The sequence below is a fragment of the Linepithema humile genome, chromosome 1 (genome assembly GCF_040581485.1).
Source record: "Linepithema humile isolate Giens D197 chromosome 1, Lhum_UNIL_v1.0, whole genome shotgun sequence".
NCBI classification, from domain to species: domain Eukaryota; kingdom Metazoa; phylum Arthropoda; class Insecta; order Hymenoptera; family Formicidae; genus Linepithema; species Linepithema humile.
This window is the reverse complement of record NC_090128.1, coordinates 33,276,650-33,288,719: the sequence shown is the minus strand read 5'-3', so window position 1 is coordinate 33,288,719 and position 12,070 is coordinate 33,276,650. Positions and strand designations below refer to the sequence as shown.

General features: G+C 45.1%; 1 protein-coding gene across 3 annotated transcripts in view; it reads right to left on the bottom strand.

The window, feature by feature from the left end:
• Positions 1–48: 48 nt before the first annotated feature.
• The window catches only part of LOC105670711 (uncharacterized), a 181,318-nt gene continuing 169,296 nt past the window's right edge, over positions 49–12,070 (bottom strand). For all 3 annotated transcript variants that reach the window (XM_067347570.1, XM_067347572.1, XM_067347571.1), the window contains one exon: positions 49–1,142. In XM_067347570.1, coding sequence (XP_067203671.1) covers positions 831–1,142 — 312 coding nt within the window. In that variant the 3' untranslated portion in view covers positions 49–830. The remainder of the gene's footprint in view (positions 1,143–12,070) is intronic.

Sequence of the window (12,070 nt, the reverse complement as noted above, 5' to 3'; positions counted from 1 at the left end):
AGATCAGACGGAATATAATTTTGACAATGGATATGTCAAGTCTAGGAATTATTTTGTTAATTCATTTATTATCATAGCGTTATATATACATTGTCGCGAGTCAGTTGAACTTTGCAAACTTCTTTCCAATTTGTAACTATTTAACAATTTCTCCATTCTCATATAGAATTTTCAAAAATATCTTTCTGTTCGCCTATCTAATTATAAGCGTTACTTATTCAGTACGTAATCAAAGACCGAGCAGAGTTTACCTTAACTCTTCTGTCACGCGTTTCTAGTTTTTACAGTACGTAATTAAATTACATACCTTTCATACATCCCGCGTCGTCGGTTAAGTTCTAAACACTTTAGTCTCTAATTTCGCTATTCTGCTGTAGATCCTTCAGGTCTCTATAGTTTAGGCTTCAGATTATTCCGTTGCTCAACGGCTCAAAAATATTCCCTCCATTCCCGAACACACATCTCTACGCGCTAATGTCAACCAAAGTCTCTCATCTCTCTCTTTCTCCTTCGCTCCGGCCCAGTTTCCCCTGGACCCGATAGTCTGAATTTTTCTCTCGAAAAGTTCTTCCGAGTGCTCGGTTACTGACAACAGGCGGAGTCTCCATGCTCCCTAATGCATGAACGCCACTCAAACATTTCGGCGTTTGCACGGTTCACTGCTTGATGGGCTTCTTGAAGACGACTTCCGGCTTGCGCACTGGACGTGGTACGCGCCGTTCTATCCTCAGAGCCCGATTCGGGTCCGGCGACGGCGGCGCCGGGGTCACACCGACCGCCGCCGCCGCCGTCGTCTCGGACCCTAACGGGGGAGTCTCCGCCATTGTTTGTCAGTTCCCGGTACTGCTAGGCCGTCGGCCCGGAGTTTGTTGCTGTTGTTGCTGCTGCTGCTGCTGCTGCTGCTGCTGTTGCTGCTGCTGTTGCTGCGTTACCGCCGCGGCCGCAGCAGCCGCCGCGCTTAGAGCTGGATGAGATTGATGACAGTGAGCGCAGTGCAAGCACACTGTGCAGGCGCCCAGTTTCCGGCCCAGCATCGCGCGTAGCTTCAAGGCCGGACCAAGCTTCATGCCCATCGGTCCCGTCAGATGATCCTCCGAGAGTAGCGGCAGCGCGGCACCGTCTATGCGATGCTCTCGGAAATTCTGCAAGAAGAAATATGACAGTGTTATTAGCGAAATATACTCTGAGATGTATGAAACAATTTTCGTTGGTCTCGAAAATTATTTGAAAAGCGCAAGACAGAGGATAAACGAGAAACTTGAAATTAATTTTATATTAATTTAACGCATGATTTTTTTCTACGAATTTTTAAAATAATTTTATCGCACTCTAGTAAAGATTCATATAATTAATTTAATCTTTCGCGGAATGTTTCTAGTTTTCTATCAATGATGTATTCGAGCGTCAAATGATTCGTGAGCAATAAACTACCGACGATACGGGAATTGTTACTGGAATTTGCGGCATCTAAGCGCGGGTCGATCATTAACGCTACTTCTGTATTCCCATATGCACAAGCGGCTCTTTTCACGTTTGTCTATAAGCGGTGTGGCCCCGCCGACCTTCGGCCGACTCGAGTCGAGGGTCGCCCTCGCGCGGCAGCTGCGAGTGAACCGCGCGGAATCCCGTGAATTCGTTTCGCGCGAGACACACGATCGACGGAACGGCGGCCCGTCATTTCCGTCGGCATGCAAAAAGTCAATCGGCCCGAAGAGATGAGGAGAAGCCGGGAGAAAAGAGAAGAAGGAAGAGAAACGCGATGGGGTGAACGTGAAACGGAAGCAGGCGAGAAGAGAGGGGGGAAAAAAAAGAACAGCGCGGACGCGTTTCATTCACCGCATCGAGGGCCGCGCCTCGCGTAATTGCAGCTGCAACAACCGCGGGGTGCATGCAGCGCGTGTGCGCGAGTAAGTGCGAGATCGCGGACGTCCCCGCGCGCACCACACGTTCGTGGAATACGGTAATTGCTCGGCCCGCTTATGAATGAAATATTCAGCGCCGTAATGCGAGTCGCGCACGCAACGGCAGACCGGTCTCCTTCCTCGCGCGCATGCCGGCTTCCCGCCTTCTTCAGGAGGGGATCGGGGATCGACGTGGAGATCGGGGCCGTGCATTCATGCCGCTGGGCATTCAGGTCTCTCTCTCTCTCTCTCTCTCTCTCTCTCTCTCTCTCTCTCTCTCTCTCTCTCTTCTCTCTCTCTCTCTCTCTCTCTCTCTCTCTCTCTCTCTCTCTCTCTCTCTCTCTCTCTCTCTCTCTCTCTCTCTCTCTCTCTCTCTCTCTCTCTCTCTCTCTCTCTCTCTCTCTCTCTCTCTCTCTCTCTCTCTCTCTCTCTCTCTCTCTCTCTCTCTCTCTCTCTCTCTCTCTCTCTCTCTCTCTCTCTCTCTCTCTCTCTCTCTCTCTCTCTCTCTCTCTCTCTCTCTCTCTCTCTCTCTCTCTCTCTCTCTCTCTCTCTCTCTCTCTCTCTCTCTCTCTCTCTCTCTCTCTCTCTCTCTCTCTCTCTCTCTCTCTCTCTCTCTCTCTCTCTCTCTCTCTCTCTCTCTCTCTCTCTCTCTCTCTCTCTCTCTCTCTCTCTCTCTCTCTCTCTCTCTCTCTCTCTCTCTCTCTCTCTCTCTCTCTCTCTCTCTCTCTCTCTCTCTCTCTCTCTCTCTCTCTCTCTCTCTCTCTCTCTCTCTCTCTCTCTCTCTCTCTCTCTCTCTCTCTCTCTCTCTCTCTCTCTCTCTCTCTCTCTCTCTCTCTCTCTCTCTCCCTCTCTTTTTCTTCTCTCGCGGAGATAACGTCTAATTGGCTTTCGGAGGGTATGTGCGAGGGTTATTTGTCATTGAAGGGGGCGTTTGTCGATCGTGCCTTCACGCTGCGCATTCGTGCGCTCCGACAATCGATTTCGACAATATTAAGAGTGTTGCAGATGAAAAATTTGTTTCTCAATTCTTTTAAGCATCTGGAGGATATTATGCAGAAGTGAATTAATTCCGCCAAGTAGTCTGCAATAAATTCAGTTTATAACACGTTCGTTAGCGCGCTAAATTTATAAAACTCGCCGCGAACGAAGCTACATCTTGCACAGTATTGTGTATTATGTATTTTTCATTAAAAAAAAGATATCAGAGATCAGTTGAGATCATTCTTTTTTTTGGCGATCCATATTCTGCCATCTATGTATTATTTAAAAAAAATAGAAAAAATTATAAGAAAATAATTTCTAAGAGTCGAAAGCCGTCACAGCGCATGCGACGCTAATGGAAACGTGATCATGCAAACTTTTATGTGGTTGCATCAGTTGTAATTATATGTATAACCCATTTATAATATTTTTAATGCTTAGATTAACCTGTGTTTGCTCAACACCGTCCAATTGGCAGTGACACGCGTTATGAACACTTGGAATCTGACGGGTGTACACCTACTGACCGTTTCGCCGGGCGGCCTCTAATCCACAGTTTATCTACGTACGCATCGCGCGAAGAAATATCAAGAGAATTCATCGCGCAGCAGGAATCTATACTGTTAAGCGCGCGCATTTCAGGGATCTTGCGGTAAACAATGAGGCTTGCACAATCGCCGGCGATAAAGCGCGTAGTCATTGATTACGGTAAACAGGCTTACACACTGTTTCGGATTCCCGATGCATTCGCGGCTCTAACGGTACGAGCTCAGCCACGCGCGAGAAAAGCCGCCTCTTCACGGTCGCCTCGCGCAAAACGCTAATTAGTTAAGTCGTTCACACGGCTTGCGCGGGAGACCGTTCTCGCCGTGAAACCGAGCTGCGTACGAGTCGTTTCGTCGAGTGCAGCGAAATCTCAGATTTCGCACACAATTGTTCAAAACTAATGAAGCAAAAAACGTGCATCTTCCACTTTTTTTTTTCAATTTTTTGATTATAATTTTAAAATGTACTTTGAACTGTTATAAAATTACACCGAAATCGATTTCACAAATTCCACTTATAACTACATTAGTATTCGCATTATAGAAACATCTCGCAGATCCGAAGATATTGTGCTCAATACCTTGATGACTTTACGTTCTCTCTAAAAGGAACGGACACGCGAGAGCCGAAGATGACTTATGAACTCGACGCGCGTTGCATACATTAAAAAAAACCATGTCCACCCACAGCTTGACGAAGAGTACGCCTCATTGTTTTCACCAAGGCGGTATGCGCGGAGCGAGCGGTTTCGAAATCTCACGAAACAACCGGCGCGCGGCACGGCGCGTTCGACTCCGCGCGGTGCAGCTGCAGTTGCAGCGAATATATCATCCGCGTGTTGCACCGCGGGCGACCGGGCGCGCACCAAAGGCCGGGTAACGAAGACAACCTATATTTTCTCCACCCAGTTCCAAACTCTTAAGGGCAAACGCGATCTCCTGGCTGGTCCTGCATCAATTATACCTTCCACAAACACGATGTTAGGGACGAGGCCCCCCTCCCCCTTCGTTCGTGTACGCTCGTCGTGTTTCGAGTACGAGTAGGGGGCTCGCGGAGATACGTCGGCTCGGAAGCATGTGTTATTAAATTATTCTCGCGTCACTGCGTCTCTGCCACGACGGGGGCGGAGGGGCGCCCCCTCCTCAAAATTATGCGCATAGGCTTATCAGATGTGCCCCCCGGGCCAGGAGGCGTTAAGCGGAATTTAAATTGGTGAACATAGAAACGTTCGTGCAACGATATAAATGCACGTTGCGACGTGCAATATTTATTGTGCGTCATACGTTGCGCTTCTTTGTTGGAATCGGCTTACGAGTTTTCTGTCTTTTTTTTCTTCTCTGAGTATAACTTAGAATACAAGAAAATCTATTTCCGATTCACTGCACAGAAGATTGCAATGTAATATAATATTTTTTAGTAGAGTTAGCAAAAATGAGCACATTATCAAAATTGCGATAAAGTTTACTAGATCGATCAGAAATTATGTACTCATGTGAGCCTCAAGGACTGCGATTAATAAAACAGTCCCTTAATTAATTGCCGTCAAGGGAAGCGTGTAGCGGTCTAAGAATACGTCCACTTATGCCCGGACATTTACTTTCTTAATTGCGTCGGTCTTTAATTTTCTCCGCTAATATTAATGGACCGCGCTGCAGGAAGTCAACGGCGAATGAATTCGTCGTAAGTGTTTGGTCTTAGAGATTCGCCAGGAGTATTAGCGAGGTTGCATTCGACCGTGACCTGGGAAGAGATCCGGGGGAGATCCTCGAAAAATAACGGCTCCTTTCTTGCTCGAATCCCTGACCCGAGGAATTCAGAGTGTACGCCGCGGTTATAATCTCGGAAGATCATTCAGTCGAAACACGTCACGCGGTTAAACTTACACGCAGCGAGCAGCGAAGAATTCGTTCCTGATCGGCTTTTTTTGCACCCGAGGCGCAGGTGCAGTAGGCGATGCCAAAATTAGTGCCTTTGATATCAGTCTCTGTAATTAAACCTACTATCGTAATTATAGCAGGTTGCAACAACGATCGTAGTATTTCTAAATTACGATCCTATCTTCCAATTAAGCGTTAGAAAATAGACCGCCGTTTAAAATCCAGGCGCAACTAATGGAATCATAATTGATTAGAGCATTAAATAATAAAGAGCAACGTTTGTCATATCTGTTTGGTTTACATTCGTCTTTACGACTACTAATTCATCGATTAGGCGCGCGCAAACCGATACCAGTGTAATACGCGTCACGCGATAAGTCAAGCGTAAATAAATTGTTGCGACATTTCGCGCTATCATTTGCGAACGGAAGGGGAAAAATTCACGTTTAATATCACCTGTCGATGGCGGAGCGATATTTATGGTACACTTCTCTTTTAATTATTGAACAACATTAAGTCGCGTAACACCGGTCTGAAACAAGCTTCCAGCAGTTCTGCCATAAATGTCGCATCTATTCCCGTAGCTGCTTCTGACTGTCCCAACCATTACTACAGCTGTCATACTACGAAATGGCAGATACATAGGTATAAGCGACATTTCAGAATAGCTTCGCACGATCCTCTCAGATGCAACTAACATCTTCTCCAGATGACTTTTACATCAAGCTGTTCCTAACATTCGCAATTTCTTCACCGATAAAAATATATATTTCAAGAATACTTTTCCATCGTAAAAATTCGATCGACTTGGTAAATCAAGCTTTTTTATTCAAACATGAATTACTGTGTGAATATTACTTCCCGCAGAATAGAGAATAGAAGCACAGCCAGCAATTAGAACCAGATTGGTAGCCGCCATTGTTCGAGCCTACTCATCGCCTGCCTTGTACGACCTATGGAGATTACAATACCGTATCGCATTGTGTTTCAACTTTAACCCACCATTCTTTTAACGCGTCGGATTATACGTTACACGTGTATCTCACCTACGCAACGCCGGCGTAACATCGCGTCGCAGCGCGTCGCGCTGCCGAACGAAACCCGTTTGATGCCGTACGGTCTGCGAGCGTGAGGAATGAAGCATTAACCAATATAACCGACGAGCGCGGCAGTAACTTTTGTCGGCCGCGCTACTGAGACCACCGGCTGCCGCTTTCGCGCGAGATCCCTTATATGGCGAAGCAGCGCTCGCGCGAAGGGCAAAGAGCGCGCGCGCGGAATTCTGCACGGGGACGTACCGAGGTTGAGAATTTGCGTTGGCGGGCTCGCGCTAGAAATTCCACGCGCGTGTTTTCGTTCCGCCGCGCGACCTCGCGCGGAATTGTTCCGTGAGAAAGGGCGATGCCGCCGGTGTACAAACAAGGTGCGCGCACGCCGTGCGGTAAGGACGGAGGCGATTCGCATCGCACGCCGTAAGCGATCGGCAAGCGTAAATATTGTCCGATGAACACGTAGATCGGTATTACGTAATCTGTTCGTGCCCAAAGCTGAAAATTTGCGCGACAAAAATGTGAAACGCGAGAATTACAGCGATTATTTCGTTACACGATTACGCGATTACAAGTTATAAATTACAAACAAGCGATGGTTTATAATAAGCTCTATTAAAATAACGAGGCACGAAAAAAGTAGCTAAAATTTCATGCGTGTAAAACATTAAAAAAAAATAAAAGAACGCTATATTTTATTAATATTTTTTAAATCTTCTGTATGATTAATTTTATAAAATATTTGATATAATAATTTTATAAATCTTGTCCGTCATTTAATAATATAATTTGCTTCATAAAAAAAATTAGTTGTTGAAATTCGTTGTCCCGTCTTTTTTTTTCAGATTCAATTACACTCAATTATTAATTACACGCAACATGCATAAGGAAGCCTTTGAAAGTTGTGCGCCGAGAATCCAAAGCAAACCCGTCTGACATTCTGCGCCACTGTGCGAGAGCGAGCGAGGACCGGTGACCCGCCACGCCCTGTCGAGGTCGTCGCGCGCCTCTCTCGCCGGCGCGGCCGATCGGCGTGCCGACGACGACCGGTCAACCTAACCGTCGACCGGCACGCTGGCACCGGCCTAACCAGATCAACATCCCCCCGTCGGGCAGCTTCCTCCGTGTTTCCAAGCGCACGCCTCCTCGTTCCTCCTTCGGTATTTTCTTCCTTCCTTCTTCGTCCTCGCGGTCGCGCCTTCCATTTGCTCCGATTCCAATGAGTATCACCGATCGCGTCTCTTTCTTGTTCTACCTTCGCTTCTTGTGATACATCGATATACGATATCCTCTTTTTTTGTTAGCAGCAGCAGCAGCAGCAGCATCACTAAGTCGCCTGGCGCATCTTCTCGCGAATTATAGATAATAAATATGCATCTGGATGAAATGCATCCTGCATTAATGTTTCCTGGTTAAATCGTTGATAGGTCTGATCGTTGCTCTCTCGAATTTGTTCAGCTTACCCCGTTATCGCTATCAACAAGTACGTTTTTCTCCTTTCCTTCTGTATCGCGGAACTCGTGCAATAACGCCGATGCAATAACCACACCCACTTTATCGCGTGACCTCGTACATCGGCGTCTTGTGTTCCTCGCGCGCGAGTTTTCTCTTCGTTACTGCCAACCGGAAACTCGCAAGGTCGCGCTTATCTCGTAAAATGTATCGTCTTGCCCTTAGGTTACATCAAAGTTCATTAAACGGAGTTAAAGAGGCGCATCGTTCCACCGACAATGTTATCGTCGCTGCGCGACAGAGCGAAAGAAAGCGATAAGAAGGAAAAAAAGCGGAGGAAAAAATTGGATCTCCGTCAATCTCGATCGGTACGCGGCCTCGCGGACAACGGTCGCGTCGCCGCGTAATTGAGAGACATTCAGAGTGCATTCACACCATCGGGCAAGGGGCAGGCAGGCGTATTAATTGCTCATCAGTGGTAATGAAGGGTTTGTAAGTCGATATTAGCATAACTAACAGGTTTCCCGGTAATGAAGCCACGCTCACGGCCACGGTGCTCGTCTTTATGTCCACCCGGGAATCCACCCTCCCTCCCTCCGAACGCACCGCGAGACTCGTGGAGCGAGCGAGCTGAAACAGAACGACCCCAGTCCCGGCCCGACGCGAGCGGCGATGTTTCCGCGATGAAAATCGACGGGGAGAGATAACGAGGACGATCCGACGCGGCGCCATCCTACTTGGCTGACTCGCACGGCTGGGTGGAAAAGGTAATTAAGGAAAATCGACGCGAGCATCAATAATGTGCAGCTTTGGCTCTGAAACGTGACATTTGCGCACGGACTCGCGATAACGGTCCGGCTGCAACGCCATTTAATTTTTTTGTCATTTCCTAATCATATATGTATATAATTTACCTTCCGCGAAATGAAGGCATTAAATCACGCGAATGACAGTTTTCTTCGCGATTAACTTGAAGTTAACCATATAAATAATGTGCAATTACTATTAAAATTTATCATTAAAAATAGTATGCTACATTAGTTAACAATTTTCTATTGTTATATAAATATGCTAACAGTGAGACGCGATTTAATGACTGTGATCATTCGCAGAGAAAGTAGTGGTATCACACAAAAACACAACGCTCCACGTGACCGCACTGCATAATATGATATCACGATCTCGTTTATCGAATCGGCCAACCTTTCGCGTGTACTTTTTTCTGCAACCGTGCGCGATACTTTCTCCGATTGTTCGACTCGCGATCAAGTTTGCTTCGACAACAATTTATTCCGCTCGCGTGGGCTTTACAAGTTTCTTGGAATATACGGGATCGCAGTTGTTGCAAAACTATTCATTCTCAAAATTCTCACCCCGCACCTCGAGTAATACTGAGAATAAAAATGAATGAACAAAATGTTAATTGATATTGCAAATAAGACTTAGAAAAATTTGAAGATTTTTGTATTTTGAAAGGGACATTTAAGAAGTCCATGCGATTTTCCACCACGTCCTGAATGAATTTAACTTTCACGGCTCGCGGATGAACCGCGAGTTTTCACCGGAAGCAACGAGGCGAGGTTATTACGGGAGATCCGAGCACACCTATGAGAGAGCACCAGCCGAGAATTCAAATTAGCTTAGAAAGTTCAGGGTCAGGCGGATACGAGCGCGCGTGTGCGTTCAACGCAGTACAATGAAAAAAAAAGAAGCGACACGGTCGATTGGCCAACGGGAAAATAGCTTTTCTCGAATGCGTAAACTGCAATTCTGAAATTGTTGAAATTGTTGCTATACGGTACAATTTACTTTTTATCGCTTCATTATCATGCATTAGTAACTTATAACTAAAATTATAATTATTTTTAATGGGAGCAATTATGATATTATCGTAGAGATAACAGAAACGGAAGAAAAAGCAGTCTATCATCTTTTGATTTCTAGTTCATCCCCTGAAATGATCCCAGTCATGCAACATGCGACTCGCAACGTCTTTAATTAGCTTTACGGTGCCGCTCATTAAACCTTTATGTTTTACTCAACGACCCGTTACAGTTATACGGCAGGACGGAGATGAAAATCTATAGTGCCGCCATACGATCGTTTCGATTCGTTCCAACGCAGATTAAAACTTTAATGCTTATTATGCAAACAGGCTTGTAACAACATTATTTGAAGGCCTATAAAGCTAGCGCCTTACAGAAAAAAAATTAAAATAATATCTGTATCAAAATTTAGTGAATAAAAATTCAATTTTTTTTGACGATGAAAATGTTAGCCTTACAAACGTGTTATTTGAAAGTAAAGAAGCATGAAATTAAATATTTATCATTTTCAAGTTCGAGACACAAATGTCGCTAATCGAAAAAAAAAGAATATAGATTGTCCTTTTCCTGTTTCTTCTTTACACTGCGATGCCGATCTCATCCCCACAGTTGAGAAAAGGAGCGCGTGGGTGGTTATACATTATTATCGGCTGCATACAAATTGCCGCCTCCGTACGTTGCCCACAAACCTACCGCTTTCTGTTATTGGCTAAACCTCTGATAAATTCTTGTCCGCGGCGCACTAGCCCCTTCGCGGGTAACTTGCTATTAGTGTACCGCCCGCGATAGAGCCGATAAATCCATCCGATTCGGCACGCTCGCAATTAATATCAGAGATATACGAAGCGCGCACGCACCTTGCCGCTTCTGCTTGCTGCGAATAAAGTGAGGAAAAAGTTTCAAGAAGCGTTGGACGTTGCAAAATTTGTCAGAAACTTGATAAATCTGTAAATTTTTAAGTCTCTAAATATATAAATATTTCTATTATCAAAAAAATAAGTAATGTATTCGAAAAATGTCGAACAGTTAATTAATCAGTTATTTGCATAATGAATAAATTAAGAGACACGCGTCCATTAATCAGAAGGACACAATACATTTGTCTTCTTAATAACAAATGAAGGTAGCATCGAGTTAAAACATGTTTCGATAAAACAAAATTTAATATTAATTTGTAAGCATTTAGAATTTACAAATTGTGTAGCAAGTTGATCAGTTAATGTGTTATAAGATAACGCGTGTTTATAAATAGCTACAAAATGCGAAAAATATTTTATCAGGATTATAAGATAAATGTCGGTTGCTAAAAACAATTTATGCACCGACAGATACATCGCACCCATAGCCGAATAATCTCTTAAGTTTCGTAAATATACATTTCTTACGCCTGAGTGAGACGAAACTCACGGCCAATTAGATTTATGTGCACGCGGCAGACAAATGAACGTCTTGATGTCTTATTTGCGTACACCGCAACGTCGCGTTTGTATGCCATTTCTCTCTCCTCGACAGATTTGCCTTCCATTTTCGACTTTATCAGAGATCAGCGTTTTAATTTAAACACGATTGCCAGAGTTATGAATGATCACTCGGACGTATCGCACCGTTAAGGCAATATAATCAGTTGGTCATTTGTCATACATTCTCATCATATTTATGCGAAAACAGCTACTATTTGAAGCGTCGGATGTTTACACATGAAAACTGTTATGCACATAAATAATGAAGCATCCTTCGCGTGAAATCGGAGCCTCGGACGAGCTCAGAAGCTCGCGGACTTTTCTCACTTAACATTCCTGCGGCATCAAGTAAACAATTTCAAGAGCGCATCAGGGCGTTCAAAACAGAGAAAGTGGAAAGGAAACATCTTTGCGGAGCTACCTTGCAACGACCTCGCGTGAACCCGGGTATCAGGCGCGCAAGATATATCTACACGTGCGACGAATATCCGCGGAATAAACGGCGATGAAACGTTTCAAGAGCATCCATTTGTACAAAAAGATACATAAAATATCGAACATTTAAATTTTTGCTTAATTTCACTTCTTTATTGTTTCATTCTCTCTTCTCCAAAATCCAAAATGTTTATGTAAACAAATGTCATTCGGAAAATCCGGAGCTCCGTGCAGATTTGATATTTTTACACTATTTCCATTATATATTCTTAAAAGTATCTTAACATTTTCCGCATTATTACACACGCGAAGGTGGGCGCGCCTACGGTGGACCTCCACGCGGTCGGTTAAGTTATCTGTAGAAAATCTATTCTTGTAGGCATGCCGCGGACGGGCGGGAGAGACGCGAGGGGAGACCCGAAGAGGGAGCGCAGGGTGAGGCCGCCACGTCCTCGATGTGTCCTCCGCGCGGCTTCGGCGGGATCGCCGCCACTGCCATTCGCAGCGAATGGCATAGAGGAAAACACCGTGCTACCAGCGGGG